The sequence below is a fragment of the Pholcus phalangioides genome, unplaced genomic scaffold, assembly GCF_987345545.1.
Source record: "Pholcus phalangioides strain wild (caught in Gottingen) unplaced genomic scaffold, Ppha-v1.0 ptg000030l_1, whole genome shotgun sequence".
NCBI classification, from domain to species: Eukaryota; Metazoa; Arthropoda; class Arachnida; order Araneae; family Pholcidae; genus Pholcus; species Pholcus phalangioides.
In genome coordinates this window covers 5,205,605-5,225,622 of record NW_028301620.1, presented here as the reverse complement: position 1 = coordinate 5,225,622, position 20,018 = coordinate 5,205,605, and the positions used below count along the sequence as shown (strand labels likewise).

Here is a 20,018-nt window from a genome sequence, read left to right as displayed (position 1 = left end):
TGCTCCAGCATGTGGGGGCCGCCGCTGTGGTGGTCGAGTGGTGATAGTGACGGACTTGCATCGCGGGGACCCGGGTTCGAGCCCCACCGTCACCACAGGGGTGGTCGGCTGAAGTTGGTTTTCTGTGGTTCCCAACTCGCAAATTCGAGCCGATCTCCCCGTTAAAAAGTCTCGCCACAGAGAGCAACAGTCCTACAAACAGTACAAATATCCAGTCACTACACATTACTCACTTCACTTCTGAGATATAGATGGCAGCACTGAAAAATCATACACAACACTAGATACGCGCTCAGACCCTTAGGCACACGCACTTACACTTCCGGCACAACTCAATAGGTATAGTAAATTGCATATGGCAATAGACCTGAGTTGTGCTCGGTTTCAAAAAAAAAAAGTATGTGGGGGCCATGGCTACCAGATCTGGCCTGGTATATAGGGACAGAGTCTGGGTTGTGACTGGTCTGTCGGTATAGTTACTTGCCTGTTTATGAGCTGAAAAATAATTTGAATCGTTGATTTTAATGACGAATAAAAATTCAAGAGAGTAGACTGTTATTTTTATCATGAAAGAACGAGCATTTCACATAAAAAGTGAGAACGTAGGCTAGATCAGTGTTTCTTAACCTTTTTTTTGGCCGCGACCCACTTTGAACCATATTTTTTTCTCGTGGCTCCCCCTGTCTTACCCAGAGTTTTCAACTATCATCTAGAAGCAAAACGCTTTATACTTATTGAAATGATTTTTTTCAGTGAATTTGTACTGAACGAAAATTTTGCAAAGAAAATTGCCCTCCAGACCACTAGCCTAGAATTTATCGATCTCCCCGCTAGTCCGAGTTCTATCAGGACCGTGTCAACATCATGGGGCCCCCCTCCTTAGGCAAAGTGATGCTATGGTAGTCCCATACTTCAGCTGGAAATAAACAGCCTACATATTTCCTATTTATTTTTAAAATTAATTGTACTATACAAAATATCATAAGGTGGGGTCATTTATGGACATGACCCCTTCACAAGAGTGGGACTGACAGAGCTACAGCCCGGGGCCTAATATGGTTTTCATCATTTTTTTTTTGTTTTTCCTACAGTAAATTTCATACAGAGAAGGGGGTCTGAAAAATTTTGCCGGGGAGTTGAGAAAAACACCATTCTAGGGAACTTGTTGCAAAATGTAGGCGGTGAGGCCATGCCCTAAAGAAGGCCCTGGTTTTTCTGGGTGGTTTTGTTGGATTCTCTCTCTCACTGTAAGTGTTAGTCACTAATATAAAATCTTTATTTCTTCACACCTTAATTTTTCTTCTCAGCTCTCCAAACCACCTGTCATGGCCCCTTTCTTCATTTTCTTCTGTGGCCTCCTTGAAGTATCCCAGTGTCCCCCGGTTGAAAACCACTGGGCTAGATTACCGTTAGAATGTAGCTCGTATGTAGGTTTCTAGATGGCAGCACAAGTTCAAGTATTTTGGCTAATTCTGACACTGAGCTATACTTATAGCCTCTGAGCTATGAGCTATAGCCACTACAATAGGGGTCCCTTGACACTTATAAAGTCGCCTTACTATGAACTATATTTATAGCCACTGAGCTATATGAGGATGGTTTGACTTCTTTGAATGATGACTTCTGAGGATGGTTTTGGGTTTGGTTGAAGGAAACTCTCAACCTGTTATGTCTGGAACCAAGTCACTTTTTTCGTTTTGGGCGCTCTCATCAGAAACAACGGAAACTCATGATGTATCAAAATTTTGATGTTTGTTGCTGTTATGTCGTCCTCTTATGAAAAAATTATTAATTTCCGTTCAAAAAAAAACGGGCAGATGAATCCATAGCCTTCAGCTGAATGATCTTTATTTTGGGTGGATCCATCGAATCGTGGACATCAGGTTAACACATTTCCCATGTTTTTCCCTGATTGATGATATTAATGACGGTTCTTGCTACAATTTTCCTTGTGTGTCTTGTAATATATTTTACGCATTTCATATGGGACAAAAAATTGAAAGGTTGAGGTTGATATTTTTTCTCTTCATCACGTTGCAAATTCGAGTTGACATTAATAAAGTGATGATAAACACAAGCAGTTTCAAACACATTCAGGACAATTTGCTATCAACTTGTATCAGTCACCTCTTGATGGGTGGGTCATTAGGGCCCCGGGCGAAATAGCTCCCCGCACGCACATTATTGAAGGACACAAGAGCAGCTATAGTACAATTCATTTTTAATGACGTGTTGATTTTGTTTTTGGTGAGAAAAACATCTAAAAGCATAATGAGAAATCCCCAATAGTCACACTTTCAGGCATTCTCCTTGTCACAGAAAAAAACACATCGCTAAAAAGGGACTATATTAGGGCTGTTAAAACGAAAAAATGATAAGAAACTAACTATAAAAACAAACAAAATATCTTACACTAAATAAAGGGAATCAGAATTAAAACATTACATCCTAGACCAGATATGGGATCAAGATTGAAAATGAAGCCACATATTATAAGAGTAATGATGTTATATTGATGAATAACATGATTCCAGAATAAAACTGGGTAATAATTGAACACTGCAACCCTCCCAGAACAGCTTCAGTATTGCTTGGCGATATTCGGCGCCAAACATGTCTGACGACCCGATCAAAAGTCGCCAAGGCGGGCAGACACATTATGGGTGCCGAAAAAAAATTCGCCAGCATAAAAAACAACGGCAACCAACAAGCACATAATAATTACTAAATATAATAATTAAAACATAAAGAATCCAGACGCTTTTAAATAAACAACAGCCCTTCCTGTTTAAAAAATAAAACTGTGGATAAAAATAAATCGATCAAGATTTGAATAGGAATAGAACACGACAAAATGGCTGTACGACTGTTTGAAAAGACGCGCTACAACAACTAATGCCAACTGGCGGAATTTTTCAGAACAACTTTAGAACATTCTCGAACAACGACAACCCAGCAGAACAACGAACCAGAGCGCGCCATATGATCCATGCACTACAATTTGGAAATCAAGATCTCAATCACGAAAAAAGATCTCATCTACCAACGTTTTTCAAAATGCCCAGGCTATGGGGTGACGTTATTTGGAAGAAAGAAGAGGGAAAGAGAATCACACACACAGTTACGACAAAATGGCAGTTGGAAGTTTCAAAAGACGTGTTAGGAACAAGAGAAAACAACAACCAGCGCCATCTGTTTTTTTTTAAAATCATGAACAGAATAGAACATTCTGAAACAACAACAACCCAGCCGAACAACAAGGAACCCGAGCGTGGCGACTTATTGTTGGAAAAAAGTTGGCATGTCCCTTATACCAAAGCTGTTCCGTTTTTGTGTAGGTCGGAGCGCAAGTTGAAGAACATTGCATCACTGAAGACGGCTAAAAAGGTGAAGCTCTCTGTCATCGACACTGCCCTTACTAGACTGGGGAAGAGGGGCGTCTCGATAATTTTCATGGCGCACCAAAAATGTTTCGGATCCCTTTGCCCCAGTTTTATATATTTTAAGGGGGGGCATCAGCATCTATTATTTCAACATATACAGGAGTTACTTGGAAAAATATCCATAAAATTTTTTTTAACAACACTATTAAATGTAGATTCACATAAAAAATATTGATGAAAATTCTGCACTGAAGGTAATTTTAAGTTAATGCCTAAAAGCTCCCGAATCTAAGGCTCAGGTCAGTCAGATTCTCACCTAAAGTACTGAAGGATGTTGTAGAGGTGTCATGAGTTTGATTCCCGATTTGTCTTTGTCAGAAACTTTCCTGATACGTGGGTATAATAGGAATGGCGGCATGACCACAGAAAGATTGTTACAGCAGGGCGGCCCATGCTGAGCAGTTAATGCACCAACCTCTCTTGGAGAGTATAAGACTAACGTTTAGAATCACCAATAAATTTAATTAGCTCTTGTGTGTAAAAAATAACAGTGGTGCAGCACAAATCGTCATTAGATTAAATAAGAAATCAGGATTAAAAAAAATATATCCTAGAGGAGATACAGGATTGAGATTGAAAATGAAGCAACATATGAAATGAACAATGGGTAACATATAAAATGAACAAAAACTATGCTCTAGGCTTTAGTTTCACAGCTGATTTATAAATAGGTACAAATTATCGCTGAGTCTGGCTTCAGTAACAAGAGTTTGTAATGGTGGCAGCAATTCAGAATCCCACCTGTTGTGATGTGCACAGCATCATACTCATACATTTCCTCGAATGTGAGTATCCAGTGAATACCCACAGAGAAATAGTCTCCATTTATGGGAACTTTTTTTTTTCAAACCGAGCACAACTCAGGTCTATTGCCATAGGCAATTTACTATCTGGTGAGTTGTGCCGGAAGTGTAAGTGTGTGTGTACCTAACAGTCTGAGTGCGTATCTAGTGTTGTATATCATTTTTCAGTGCTGCCATCTATATCTCAGAAGTGAAGTGAGTGATGTGTAGTGACTGAATATTTGTACTGTTTGTAGGACTGCTGCTCTCTGTGGCGAGACTTTTTAACGGGGAGATCGGCTCGCATTTGCGCCTCGAAGTTGGGAACCACAGAAAACCAACTTCAGCGGACCACGGCTGGGGCGATGGTGGGGCTCGAACCCGGGTCCCCGCGATGCGAGTCCGTCACTATGACCACTCGACCACCACAGCGGCATTTATGGGCAACAATGTGGTACTGTGAATTCTTCAGAGATAAGGACTGATGTTCATGAATTTAATAATCAGCAACAATGGCTCATCATACACAGTCATCAAAAGCTAAGAAATTCTGTAACACCAGTTGTTGCCTATCAAATTTTGTATTGAGAAAGTTAATGTAGCCATCACTTGAACTTCCTTTTAAATCAATTAGAATTGCAGAGCTCCCACTCGTTCTACTTTTCTTACTTTTTGGTAAAATATCCTACTTTCTCGGTTTTGTCTTTTTCTTTTACCAAATCCTATCAACAAAATTTGTGTAATTGATTTTAACTAAATAGGGAATCATCAATAGGTGGCCAAAAATAATGCAAATGTAGTAGATTGATGATTCAAATAATGATTCTTCCAAAGCAGGAAATCGTATTGTTTTTCAGGTTATTTGGGGGTTGTATATGAACCATTTGGTTTATTAATTTTTCTTTTGCTTAATTTGAGGGTTCAACAAGTGGAGTACCCATTAAAAATTTCTTTCTGGATAGAAAAAATAATTTTGTATTTACTGGTTCATAGTCTTGGACAGTAACTAACATTTATTGTTCAAAATTATAGTCCAAATTTTGCATATAGGTAAACAACAGTTTGCATTACAAAGCATATGGATACATAGGTCTATTCTAGGTTGTGATTCTGATGCTACCTAATAGCATTCAGTTGTCTTTTGTATTTTTATGGCATGCAGAGACATAAACAATATTTACAATGCTCATCAAAGAGCTAGAAATGAAAGTACTTCATTTGTAAAAAACAATGACACTGGCATTGAACAGTGAAATGTAAACAGATCCCCTTTAAAAAATGATGGGCAACACAGTAAAACTATCTGGTTCACCTTGCCTTATTTATATCAGATCTTGTAATTTACACACTTTGCACTGTGCTTTTGAAAATGGTCTTGAAGGAGTGCCATTCTTAAAAAACATACGTCTTCAAAATTTGCTGTGTGCATTGTCAAAGAGAGTTGACAAACTCTGCACTTTAGAAGACTTCAGAAAAGGAATGTAATATATATATATATATATATATATATATATATATATATATATATATATATATATATATATATGAGGAGAGACGGAAAAAAGAATTATCTGTGATGTTGCTAGTGCACTGTTTTGGCCAAAAATTGGTTTTGTAAACAAGTCATTTGTCATTTTGCTTTGGCTTGAGTCAATCATATAGGATACAGAAGAAGTGATATGAAAAATTTTTTTTATTCAAAATTAAAAAAAAATTTTTTTTTTAGGATTTTTATTCATTATGCTATGATTATGTTGTCTAAAGGGGTTACCCTCCCGTCCTACTTTTTATTCCTGTGTTTTCGTACTTTTCAAATTTTTTGAGTAGAAGCCCTGTTAAAGTAAAAATCCTAGAATTTAGGGATGAAAATTCAGAATGAATGAGAGTTATAATTACATTGGTGAAAATTCCTGGATCGAAGTGGTTGAATTACCTTGAATGCGGGGCTTCTCTCTCTCTCTTTCTTTCCGAAACTGTGGGGCCTGGTGAACCACACCTGTTGCACACCCTCGAAGAGGCCCATGATGCTCTTAAGACGGCCCTGACAGTAATGGCAGTTACAGATAATAATAACTCATGAACTGAATGAAATGAACTGAGCATGACCAGGCTCTGTCGCACCAGCAATATAAGCTCTGTACCCCTTAGGGTGCGGTCATGCTAAAAAACATCTGGCAGTCCTGCCGGGTAAGAGAAAAATAGAGAGAGAGAGAAAATAATTTAAAAGAAAGAGAAAAAAATAATAATTATAAAAATAAGAAAAATAAATGATAGAAAGAAAATAACAATAAAGTAATAAGTATAAATAAAAATAATAAGAAAATATTAATATCGAGCAAGCTCCTTGGCCTCTTTTCTTTTGCAACTAATGGGCCTTTAGCCTCTTTTTACTTTTCACCATTGTGGCATAAGCTTATCATCTGCTCTCTGCCTCTTTTGCTGTTTATGACGTGTGGGCTTGTGAACTCTTTCATTGTGCTAACTGGTGGGAACCGTGCCTCTTTTTCCATTTTCAAGATTTTCTCTTCACGTGGGTTGTCAGCTTCGGGTTCGCTGGTCCGGTGGCAGATGGTTCGCTATATTCTGACTCCAACATGGAGGTAGATATCTCAGTGTATCAGTGCCTGGTAGATAGTCTCGTCAATCGCCTTAGTGGTGTAGGTTCTTGTTGCATCTGCTCGGCTTCCAGTATCTTTGGACCCGTATATCTGACTTTTCCTGGGTTGTTCCCAGGAATGCAACAAGATCTGCCAATTTTTTTGTCAGCTCAGGTCTGTCCAGGATGCTCTTTGTCCAAGCTGTGATCTACCTCTCGGCTGCTGCGTTGAAATGTAGGTGTGGCATGTGCAGGCAAGGCAGGCTGTTGTGTAGTGTATTTTTGTGCCTATCTGGCCACACCTGTCTGACGGTACCACCTTAAACTTTTGCAAGTTGGCGGCAAAGGGGTCATGCCCTTGACCCCTTTGTTGACCCCCATCTTGTTTCTGACCCTCGGTGGTATCTTGTGCATTGACCTCCCTGGTTTGTCAACAGTATCCCATGCTTGCTGCTACTCTTGCATCACATCTCTCCATAGGATTACTTTGGCTGCCGAGTGAGGGAGGTATACGTTTCTAAAGCCGTTCCATCTCTTGTTGCCTCCTTAGCACATCTATTGGCCTCCTCATTGCCCCACAGTCCTGCACGAGCTTTGATCCAAGACTTTATTGCCATCAGACTTGATATGCGTCAGAATTTTTAGTGTGGTTGCATTCTTAAGAGCTTGATGCAACGCTAGTACCACTTGGAATACAGAATTCTCTGCTCGCAGTCTTGAGAATGGTCAGTTGTCCACACCCTCCTGGTTAAGAACCAATGCATTAGAGTAACATTCCCAAATGTTGAGACTGCTAAAAAATTTTGACTATTCCCATAAGCAATTGTACAAGTGAGTGAATTTTCCCTTTTGAAAAGATTGAAGTCACCCCAAGAACAGTACTTCGTCAATACAAACTTTCAGTACTTCACTTGGAAGAAATCACTTCAAATTGGCAATATGACAATCTCATTACAGACTTTGAGGCACTGAAGGGAAGAAAAAAGCTGATTTGATTGGCCCACAAATTTGATACTCCATTTTATTAAAAAAATATGTGACAACAATTCTCATGCTTTTAATCAATTTGTAAAGATGTGTTAATATAGTCTCAATCATAATTGTTTATTAATTTTGATTCTCAAATAATATTCAAATGCTTTTTTCATGGAAGTATACGCTAGTTGGAACAAAAAAAACTGCTGCCTGGCAGTCCAGTGGTGAGGGAGCTAGCCTCTGTATATGCCAACCCACATGGGTAAAGGGCTTACATCCCAGAAGGGACAGAGCCCGGGTCGTGTCTGGTTTGCTGGAGCCTCTGACTGTGCAGGTCTGGGTTCGAATCCTGGTTCGGGCATGTATGTGTGTGTGTGTCTACTAACACTAACAAATTCCCTGGATGGATCTTAGAGATCTGTTTGGAATTTGTGAGGATCATGATATTTAAAAAAAAAAAAAATCCTCACTGTGCATCATGTTTTTTATGTAATAAAAACTGTCTTTAATGGAACCTATATTAACCCCTTATCTGTAAAACCTGTCTTCAATGGAAAAAAATTGTGGTCCCATGATTTCAATGCCAAAATACACACTAAAAACCTGGATTAAATGGAACCTGTCTAACGCCGAAGCAGAAAGGAAAATTGTACCCTTTAATAGAAAATTTCACACATACACTGTGAGTGTTTGGCTACCAGTAGACCAAAGGATCATATAAAATGTTAAAGTGCTCTGCCAAAAAAATTTTCCGCAATCTATGCTTGCAAATGCGAGTTCTATATCATCTACCCTTAGATTATCACAAACCGTTTCTGTATTTGATGTGGTTTTGATAAGCCATACATAGTAAAGCAGTTGCTTTCTGAAATTGTAACAAAATTTTTTGGAAAAGCAGGTTTTTCCACGCGAGAAATCAGTGTAAAGGTTGAATTTCCAGATATGTAAGACCCACTAAACTGTGTGCAAGGTATACAGAGTGTTCTGTTAATGGACAGGCAAACTCAGCGGGTTGTTACTAGACATCAAGAGGAACAAAAATTGCAATGGTACATGGTGTTGCAAACCACATTGAGAAGGGAAAATCACGGAAAACGCGCATGCAGGTTTTGATGTCATGCTGGAACAACAGAAAGTACAATAATAACTACAAAAAGATTTATTTGATTAGTTATTAGAAATGGGTGCCGCTGATGTCATTGCACAGTCTACAACGATGTAAAAACGATTCCCGGACCATTTGAAGATACCGGGTATGTTTTTGATGTTGTCCGCAGCAGCGACGATCCGTTCTATGAGATCCTCCGGTGTGTCCACAGGCGTCGCATAAACGAGTCATTTAAGGTCAGCGTTTTGCGCTGCTTGTGTCAGATGATATGGTGACCAAACCCACGAACACATTCAGCGATCAACTGACATCCACCTTTTGCCTCTTCTGAACTCAGAGCTTGCATGTGTTTTTCGTGATTTTCACCTTCTGAACATGTTTTGTGACACCATGTTCCATTACAATTTTTGTTCCTCTTCATGCCTACTAACCCTCTGAGTTTGTTGGTCCATTAACAGAACATCCTGTATGCATTCCATGATAGTAAGGCTGAGCAGGGTGGGCATTAATTGGAGAGAGGCAAAGGGGGGCAATTGCTCTGGCGGCAAAATTTAGGCTCTGGTATGGCAAATTTTAGGTGGAACAAAAACACTGTTATAAAATCATAGAATTCTACAGTGGGGTAGGGGCAGCAAAATTACACTGCTGGCCACCCAAATTGCAACACCAAGAAAGACAAGAGATATCGCAACAATATTTATTTTGTAGATAACATGTTGACCAAGCATCAAATGATTAAATTTATAGACTTCTGTGAAGTGTGGTTCCTGCCAAAATCAGTAGCCAGAGTAGCCGCCATTGTTGGAGATCACCGCTGCCACACGCCTCGGCATTGATTCAAAGAGACTTTGGATGTGTTCTTGGGGTATAGCAGACCAAGCAGCTTCCACGCGTTGCCAAAGTTGATCTGGTGTGGCAGCTGGGGATGTAATCTGGGTCAATCGTTGAGCAACCATGGACCACATGTTTTCTATCGGCGAAAGATCCGGAGAGCGAGCTGGCCAGGGAAGCAATTCAATCTGGCGATTGACGAAGAACCTTTGGACAATGCGTGCCACGTGTGGTCGCGCATTATCCTGTTGAAATATGGCTGTGGGCAAGCCCTGAAGGTAAGGAAGGACAACTGGCTCCAACACCTCGGAGATGTAGCGCTGGCTTTTTAAAGTACTGGCAATGCGTACTAGAGGAGTGCGAGAGTGATATCCAATACCGCCCCATACCATAATACCCGGTGCAGGACCAGTGTGGCGGTGCATAACGCAGCTGTTCAGCATCCTCTCTCCACGGTGTCTCCAGACTCGAATCCGACCATCGTGGTGTTGCAGACAGAAGCGTGACTCGTCAGTAAAGACAATTTCATTCCATTGTGCGGTCCACATCCTTCTTTCATCGCACCATTGGCGGCGGAGACGTCTGTGGTTCTGCGCCAAGGGTAGACGAAGCAATGGACGTCTTGCGGACAGACCACTCTGCTGTAAACGGCGTCGAATGGTACGCGCAGACACTGGATGATGCGGTACAGACTGAATGTGCTGTGCTATGGTTCGTGATGTGGCTGAGCGATCCGTCACTGCCATACGCACAATGCGCCTGTCATCACGTGAAGTGGTGCACTGAGGTGGATGCGATCGAACACGTCGGTCCGTCGTACCCTCCTGCATCCAACGATCACATATCCGCATTACAGTTGTTTGGTTTCGTCCAACACGACTACCGATTTCCCTGAAAGATAATCCACAATCTCGGTAGGCCACTATCCTTCCTCTGTCGAACTCGGATACTTGATCAAAAGATGATTGCTGTTTTCTACGAGGCATAATTGATCGTTTTTTTGAAAAAACCACAAGAAAAACACAATTGCCGTACTTCAAATCGTCGAAATCTCCAAGCCTTAAATAGCGCTTTGAAGTGGCGCCACAGGCGCGCGTGATGTGCGTCTGCGCTGAAATTCTAATCATTTACATATCTCACCTCCGCTAATGCATGTTGTAAATTTCATATTATTTGCATGCTTCATCATCATCATCATCATCATTTGGCGTCCCATAGGGGAAGAGCTTAGGCAAATTTTGCCCATTGCTCTAGCACCAAGTGGTTCAACATGAGTTGTAGGTCATGTAAGAATGAAGAAAGATATTATTCTGTGGAAATACCCAGAGTTTGGTGACTGCTCCGGGGACGAGAGTTATGGTGTCTATTACCACATTGTATTGGGTCTCTGTATGGGACATTAAGGAGAACCGCAACCAGTAAAGCCATGTCAGAGAATTTGAGGCTGCTCCTGTCTGCGGTGCCCTTTTAGAAAAGGAGCAGAGAAGGTCTCAGGGATATGGCTGAGAACTCAACATGAGGTTATTAAATAGTAATGCATGAAAGTTCAAGTTAAAGCAGAATTGAAACTCACCATGAATTTAGGTGTTTAGTGTAATTTAGAAAATTTACCAAGTTGTAAATGCTGGGAGCATTCACAACTTCACTTAGAGTCACCTGATGATCACCGAAGTAGTTCCTTCTCGGGATGGAGAAGGCGGGACATCGTCCCACATAGTGGAGTGGAGTTTCGTCTTCTTCTCCACACGCAGGACAAATAGGTGAATCTGTATAACTACAGTTGTGTAGGTGTTTCGCTAGGTTAGCATGACCAGTGATGATCTGTATAACCTGTCGAATTTGTTTCCTGTTCAATGAGATAAGTTTTTTAGCAATATTCGGATGGGTTCCCAAGGCCAGCTTGGCCTGTCTGCAGTCCTGCCTTGAGTTCCATTGCCGCATGTGTTTGTCTTCTATCCATTGTTTGACATCTCCTTTGATGGTTGACATCGAAACAGGATAGAAAGGTTCAGGACCAGATAGCTTCATGTTCGCTGCCTCTTTGGCTATCTGGTCTGCGAGTTCATTTCCCTGGAAATTTACGTGACCAGGAACCCAGTAAAGGTTGATGTTGTTGCTCAATGCGGCCAAGTTATTCAGCATGTCAGTGCAGTATTTTACACACAGTTGAAACTTGAGGAAGTTGTCAAGAGCCAATAGTGCTGCTTGGCTGTCAGAGAAGATAACAATTTGTTTTCCATGATACCCTTTGGTAATCAGACTTTCAGCCAGTATGGCTATTGCTAATACTTCAGCTTGAAAGACCGTCGACGTTTTGCCTAGATACAAATGTATCTTATGGTAGTCGTGATCCACTCCAAAGATGCGGAAAATTGCTCCAGCCCCAGTATCAGTAATCCTAGAGCCATCGGTGTAACATTCAATAACTCCTGTTGAGATGCTATCAATTATGTGGGCAACTTCATTTCTCCTGAGTATGTGGATAGTGAAGCATTTAGTAAAATTTTTTGTTTTGGAACAGGAGTCTTTTGGCATTAGTAGAGAGGGTATCTCCGCTTTTCCCAGTAGACAGCTGTCAAGATGATTCTTGAAAGAAGGTTTGTATCCCATATATGGTCGATTGCACCATGTACCATTTCTTTCCATCCTATACATAGTTTTAAACGCTTCTCCTTGTAGGTACCATCTCAGAGGTGGTATCTTAAGAGTAGTTTCAAGGGCGATGGAGGGAGAGCTGGGTAAGGCTCCCGTGATAAGAATGCAAGCTAGTCTTTGCACTTTTTGCAAGACAGTTTCATAAGAGGTCTTTGATAACACCTGGTGCCATACCACACAACCATAGCTCAGCATTGGGCGTGCTATGGCAGTATAAATCCACTGAGTGGTTTTAGGGTTTAAACCCCAGGCTTTACCAATAATTCTTTTGCACAGCATAAGTATATTAGTGGCCCGTTTAGCTCGTTCATGAATATGGGATTTCCAGGAGAGCTTAGAATCCAAGTGACATCCAAGGTATTTCACTCTGTCACATATGGTTAATTCTTGTCCCTTGAGGGTTAAGTTTCCAATTTCCCATTTTCTGTTCCATGTGAAAATCACAATTCTGGTTTTTTCCGGGGAAAATGTTAGTTGGTGTTTGTCACCCCATCTGCTGACAGAGTTTAAAATTTGTTGAGCAAGAATCCTCATTGTGGATAAATCATGCCCTTGAATGAGCACGACTAAGTCCTCTGCATATGCCTGTGTATACCCTGGTCCTTTCATTAGATCAGAGATCAGGGAGCTGAAGACCATGTTCCATAGAAAGGGAGAAAGGATTCCTCCTTGCGGACATCCTCTTCTGATAGCTCTTTCAGCTTGGGCATCAAGAACATGAGCAGTGATTGTTCGGTTCCTGAGCATATGATCAATCCATCTAGTTAACATAGGTGGAATGTTAAAATCTATTAGTGCCTTACATACAGAGTCAAAAGTAACGTTGTCAAAGGCTCCAACGATGTCCAGAAAAATACCAACAGCAAATTGTCCATTGATAATTGTGTTTTCAATTCTCCAAATCAGTTGATGAAGAGCAGAGTCAGTGGAAAACCCTGTATTAAAACCATGCTGGTTCACATTAATCTTACCCATTAAGAGAGGAATCTCTTGAAGATGCCAGAGTATCAGTTTTTCCAGTAACTTTAACTGGAAAGAAGATAATGTAATCATTCTGAAGGATGATGATTTATAATAGGTGTCTTTTCCTGGTTTTGGTAGGAAGACACCTCTGGAGCTCTTCCATACTTTTGGTATATATCCCAAAACTAGGCTGGCTTTGAAGAGGCGAATCAGCTCAATGCCTATAACTTTCCATCCTTTTTGTAAAAAGATAGGATATATTCCATCTGTGCCTGGTGACTTGAAGGGAGAAAATCCCCTCAAGGCTTCGGTACATTTGTCATATTCAACTATCATGTTGGCTATTGAGGTGTCTACTGGTTCCAGGATGGGCGTAGCCTGTACACCACAGTCTGGTTCCATTGGTCCACCTAGGTGATAGTCCAGAAGACATTCCAGCGTCTCCACTGGGCTGGCAGTATAGTTACCATCTGGTCGTTCTATAACATTAATTTTATCATAGGAATTGTTTTTGATCAATTTGGTAACCTTGGCAGTTTCTGACAGTGAATTCATCTCTGTACAGAACTTCTTCCAAGAACTATTTTTCACTTTTCTGATTTCTTTCTTGAACTTTCGTTGGACTTCCTTATAGTAAGTCCAATTTGATTCAAGTTTAGTCCTAACAGCCTTCCTGTGTGCCTTCCTCGTTTCTTTACGGAGGAGTTCAAGATATTTAGTCCACCAATTTTTTGAGTAGACTTTAGATTTGTCAGGCTTGAGTGGACACGCCTGATTCGCTGAGTTCCTGATCACCTCTGTCAGAATGGCAGCATGGTGATCCAAGTCATCTACTGTTAAGATCTCGTCACAGGGGTTGGCGAGAGTGTTGAGCTGGCTTTCCAGGTTTCTATTAAAAAGATCCCAGTTTGTGTTCTTAAAATTCCAAAAAAAAGTGGGAGTAAATGTTGCTTCGTAGTAGAAGTTTATGAACAAGCTTATGAAGGAAGCATTTGCATGCTTCTTTCAGGGTGTTGCATTTACGGTGGCTAGCAGTGTATCTTTCCCTCACAAAACTCCTAGCTACGGCCCTCATGCTGAGGATTACATAAACATATACGATAATGAACAAACCGAACGTGACACGACAGATAGGCATATTGACATCCTAATTGAAAAATTTTGAGGAAGTTAAAAAGAAAGTAAATGTTGTTATTTTAGAAGAAAAACAGTGTAGATTGTAATTTTATACAGATGTTGTCAAAACCTAAATACAGTATTTAGTAACTATAGACTAATTATATATATTATTTATTTTTAAATTATTTACTATATCTCCTATTAATTTATTTTAATTTTATTTCAATCTCACCCAAGATCATTACATTATTTTACACATATCAACTGAACCTTTATTAAGCAGAAACCTGTGTTCAACGGAAAATCTTTGCGTATTCCAACCCTTGCGATTTGATTGAAGACAGGTTTTACTGTATTTTCATCATGTTTATTTTTACAGTCCAAAATTATAAGTTTGTCTGCATGTTTAATTTCTCATCTTGTTGAACTTTCAAATGTAAAATTGAATACCTTACTGGAAGTAGAAAGCAAATTAATACAAATATGAGGAGGCCACAACACGCAGAATGCCCAATGAGGTGGCTGAGAAAAAGGTGCCCATAAGAAATATGGATGCCATATATTTCTAAAATACAGTAACTCCCAATTAAAAATGCAATTATAAAAACACAAAACTATATGTATGCTACATGATAAAATATAATACAATGCCCATGTATAAAAAATATTTATGGTTGTCTTATCTAAGTATGGGAAAAATGCTATAGTGTACATAAGAACTTTTGCATGACATCATGCCATTTTCACTTCAAAGTATGGAAGCCAGATGGCAGCACCTGTAGAACACAAACATTCATAACTCTGACTGCATAACCTCAAAGAACTTATATAAGAAGGGGAGCCTCAAAATTTATGTTTACCCAGGGCCTGAATTTATGAAGAACGGGCCTGTCTCTATAGCTTTCCACTGCATGATTTGGTAAAAAACCATGACCATTTCTTCCAGTGAGTACCAAATGGTACAGAGCAGGGCTGGACAAATCTGAAAAATGTACATGCCTGACCAAGCATGTAACTTAAAAAATACATGGCTTAAAGACATTGCCCAAAACAAATGTGCTGCCATATATTTGTGAAAATATCCAGATAATATAGAAAATTAAAAGTATTGCACCACGTTAAAAAAATAAAGTTATTCCTTTGTTTGACAAAATCTCAGGATTTTCTATAATACTACGAAATTTCCCACAAGGACTGATTTTGGAAATCCCCCCCCCCCCTGAGTTTTGATCAGTGATGGCCACCTAGTCTCTAAAGCTGGTATTGCACTAACCTTAACAAATGCAACAATTAACATATTTGTTACATTCGAGCGAATACAATCAATAAGCTCATTGGTTGCATTTGTCAAGTGTTTAAAGGAGCTTTTATAAAAAATTTTATAGTGTGGCCTCTAACAAAATTTCTCTTTTAATAATATTTTCCCTGCACATTCAAAATAAATGTATTGCCATCTGTTGATGAAAATACTTACTCAAGAATTTAAATGATGAAAAACATATATTTTTGCATTTCTCATTTGTTTGATGAACTCTCAAAATTTCTCATAAACCTTTAAAAAAATTTCATTATTTTTGGGATCTTTTTCTGCCCTGGGCATATGTCGTGCAATAGAATTAGATAGTCCTTCCCTGGTACAGAGAATTTATGATAGGGGGGGGAGGGGGCTAATAACATATATAATGAAGATATCTGTGATTCAGTGCTTGGGGCACCAGGATCCCCTTTGCCACCCCTACTTGCGGCTATGACTCTTATAAGTACAGATGTTGCTGCGTTTGCAACTCAAAATGATTCTAGATTTACAAGTGATAAAACATAAATGTGTGTGAATGGGAGGGACGACCTACATATGTAATGTAATTATTAAACATGAGTTTTTTTTCCTCAGTACTCTGATAAAAATTTTCTAATTATTTGTTTGTTATCTAATATTTTAGCAATGATCTTGAATTGTGTGGAAATATGATAGGCTTGTGAAAGAACCATTAAATCAATGATGTCATCAGAAAGTGATTCTGATGTCTTTTTTGATGCTGAAGATGCGACTCCTGTCCGCTCAGCAAAGTAAGTTTCATTAACATTTTTAGGTTCGTTATTACTTTTATGTGACTATCTAGGTAATTTTAAAAAAAAGTTCAAAAAACACATGCTTGTATTTTTTGGATTGGTACAATGCTTCCGATTTACCCAAAAGCTTTTTGATTTTGTATCCTCCATAAAATATTGCAATAAACCAGATTCTTCTGATTGTTCAAATATAGACACACACACAAAGGGCACAACAGGCAAATTGCCCAGGGAGCTGGCTGAAAAAAAAAATGCCCATAAAAAATATAGATGTCACACAAGTATAACTAAAATACATCAACCCAATTTAAAAGCATGTATCTCAGTAATAATAGCATATAATACACTGTGTATAAAAACATTATGATTTTCTAAGCATGGATAGCTTCTTGGTTTATCCCACTATTTTTTAAACTTGTCCATTGTGTTAGAATTCACGACCCCCTCCCCCCATCCCGAAGGTAAGCTGTTCCATTTATTAACAACCCTATTTGAGAAAAACTCCCTGTGACACCACAACCTGGAATTCCCCATTACTAAACGATAGTGGTGTCCCTTGTCGAAGCAGTTGATTGATGGTGTATTAATAACTCTTGTGTAATCCTCCTATCCATCCCATTGAAAGGTTTAAACACTTCTATCATATCCCAACACCTACGTTCCTCCAACGTAAACATATTCAGGAAATTAAGTCTTTCTTCATAGTCCTTTTGTGCTAACAAGAGCACACATAACTCTTCTTTGCTCCCCCTCAACCAAGTCTTACGCCCCTCTGCAGTTATGATCTTAAAAACCTGACGGCTTACTCTCGTCCAGGAGGAAATAGGCTGTGGAAAAGCGAAAGAATGAGTTTAGAAGAGCACGCAGGAAGAATATAATCAAGTATTCTATTCAATTTTGTACCATCGCTGAGCAAAGTTCCGAAAAAATAAGCCGCTCATAAATAAAAATTCAGAAATTGATGACCCTAGTTGCATCCGGGATAGTAATACCATTCAACTTGTAAGTGAAAAGTTAGTTTGAAGCAGAATGAGCAACCATTCACTTATATACACTGAAGGTCATGCTCTATTCATTATCTCATGCTGGAATTATATTCAAGTTTGTCTGAAGCATTTCCCTATCTGACATGAATGTCGCTCTTCACTTGTTAATGCAAGATATACGGAAGACTGGTTGTTGTGAAGATATTTATTATTTGAAATGTTAATTTTTTTTTTAAGGAAGGAAAAACTCATCTCTGCCTCTACCGGGAGTCGAACCCGGGTCCCTCGATTGCCGGACGAGTGCTCTGACCACTAAGCTACAGAGGAGATAGAGATTTTCCTTCGCTAGAGTGTATATATGTGCCAAACGGAACCGTGCAATGGACGGTGAACCGATCAGTCAATAGCTCATGGACGACAAGCCACCAGATGGCTATATATATGACATGAATGTCGCTCTTCACTTGTTAATACAAGATATACGGAAGACTGGATGTTGTGAAGATATTTATTATTTGAGATGTTAATTTTATATTTAAAAAAAAAAAATTAACATCTCAAATAATAAATATCTTCACAACATCCAGTCTTCCGTATATCTTGCATTTCCCTATCACTTAGATTCTCGACTACATTGAATTTACTAACAATACTATCTTTATTTCAAACCAAACACGGTCCATGCTCTATCGCCATTGGGCAATTTAGCATATCCCCAATGGGGCTACACCATGGTAACAATCCTATCGATACCCTGATTGAATTTATCAATAAAAAATGAAAAATTATGGGCCTAACGACACTTCCTCCACTTTTCATACCTGTATAATCAGAAAATTCACCACTCATCATAACCCATTGTGACCTACCTCTCAACCACATGATTCTATCCAATTCAACAAGTTGCCCCCAATCACAATCTCATGTAAACTCATCTTAATGGAAAAGTCCCTTAAGTGTCTTTTGAAAAAATAAAAAATCCTTGAGGCTTGCAATCTAATCCTAGGCTGACCATGTTTTCTCAAGAAAAATATTCCCGAAATAGGGATTTCAAGTATATGGGAAATCACCAATTGTTTCAAGTATAAAAGTTGTCAATTTATTGCTAAAATAGAAAAAATAGCGGAAATTGAAGCTCTACTGCAAATCAGTAAACAGTGAATTGAAATGAATTCTATGGGAAGAAAAAAAAAATTAACATGACATTATATGTGAGGTAAAAAATGTACATATGTATTTATATCCATAATTATCATAACGTAATTTATAAGTTAGCAAAATAATTTTCATCCTTTATTTCAGTGAAGAATAAAAATTCAAGCATTGTTCGTCGAAAAAACGAGGGATCTTTATAAAAATAAAGTCAAGTGGCCAAAATTACGGAAAAATGGGACAATGTCTTGGAAAACACATTGTATGATCACTGTACGCAATCTCCAAAAAAAAACCAAAAAAAAACCACTATTTTTCCCTTTTATTTGCATGACATGGTTTCTTTGGCAGCGAAATATTTTGTTACATACATACGTATATATATATAAAAATCTGCAAGTTGTCACTTAAATTTTTGTTTTAACTCAAATACTTGGTATTAAACTGTGTACAGTTTATTTTTTATTCCTTTTCTTCCATGTATAAATAATTTTATTTCTTTTGCTACTTATTTCATTTAACTGAGATATTACATTTAATTAAAATTGGTAAAAAATTGAAAAAAAATTTTGTTTATAATATCAAGTTGGCTTTTTTTTAAACTCTGTTATTTTTTTTTTTCTTCCCTTTTTTCACAGCTGAATAGAATGGGTAACAGAGGATTGAAACTGTTTGCTTTTTTTCATTGTCACATATTGATTAGTAATGTGTGAGACTAGAAAAAATTTATTTCCAAATGCTGCATTCGAAATTGTTTGTAGAGAAGACAATAAGAATTTTTTTTAAATTAAAAATGTGATGCTTACAGATACCATAGTGAAAAATTTTCTTCTAGAACTGAAAAACTGCAACCTCTACATTAATTACAGCGTCCCAAAACTATGTCTAAATCAGTGCTTCTGCTGAACACTATCAGAAAGAATTTTAAGAACTCTTCTGTGTAGAAAGTACTATTATGGGAAATTTATTGCAGAACATTTTCAGTCAGCTGAGTGCTTGTTGCAGAACAACACAAAACATTCAGCTTTGGGATACACATCATTAGAAATTATTCTTTAAAGTCTATCATAAAAAAGTCAGATTTCCTAAGTTAAAAGAAGTGCTATACAGATTTATCTTAAGTATAACAAGAAATTAACAATATTTAAGTTTAGTATTCTACTATAAATTTTTCTACTTTCATTGGCCAAATATCTTTTTCTTTTAAGTATTAGTTTTGGTTAATTTTTAGTTATCATGGACCAGAGAAAAGTATAAAAAAAAATTTTGTGTTCGTAAAAATTCGTGCTTATATTTACGCTTGATGCACAGGAAGTTTTTGGAAATGAATCTTTTTTT

At 38.5% G+C, this 20,018-nt stretch overlaps 1 protein-coding gene across 1 annotated transcript in view; it reads left to right on the top strand.

Annotated features, from left to right (window-relative positions):
* The first annotated feature begins 1,617 nt into the window (after nt 1–1,617).
* Nucleotides 1,618–20,018, top strand: part of LOC149067464 (WD repeat-containing protein 44) — a 69,762-nt gene continuing 51,361 nt past the window's right edge. The window contains exons 1-2 of the mRNA XM_089252730.1: nt 1,618–1,883; nt 16,413–16,539. Coding sequence (XP_089108856.1) covers nt 16,469–16,539 — 71 coding nt within the window. The 5' untranslated portion in view covers nt 1,618–1,883; nt 16,413–16,468. The remainder of the gene's footprint in view (nt 1,884–16,412; nt 16,540–20,018) is intronic.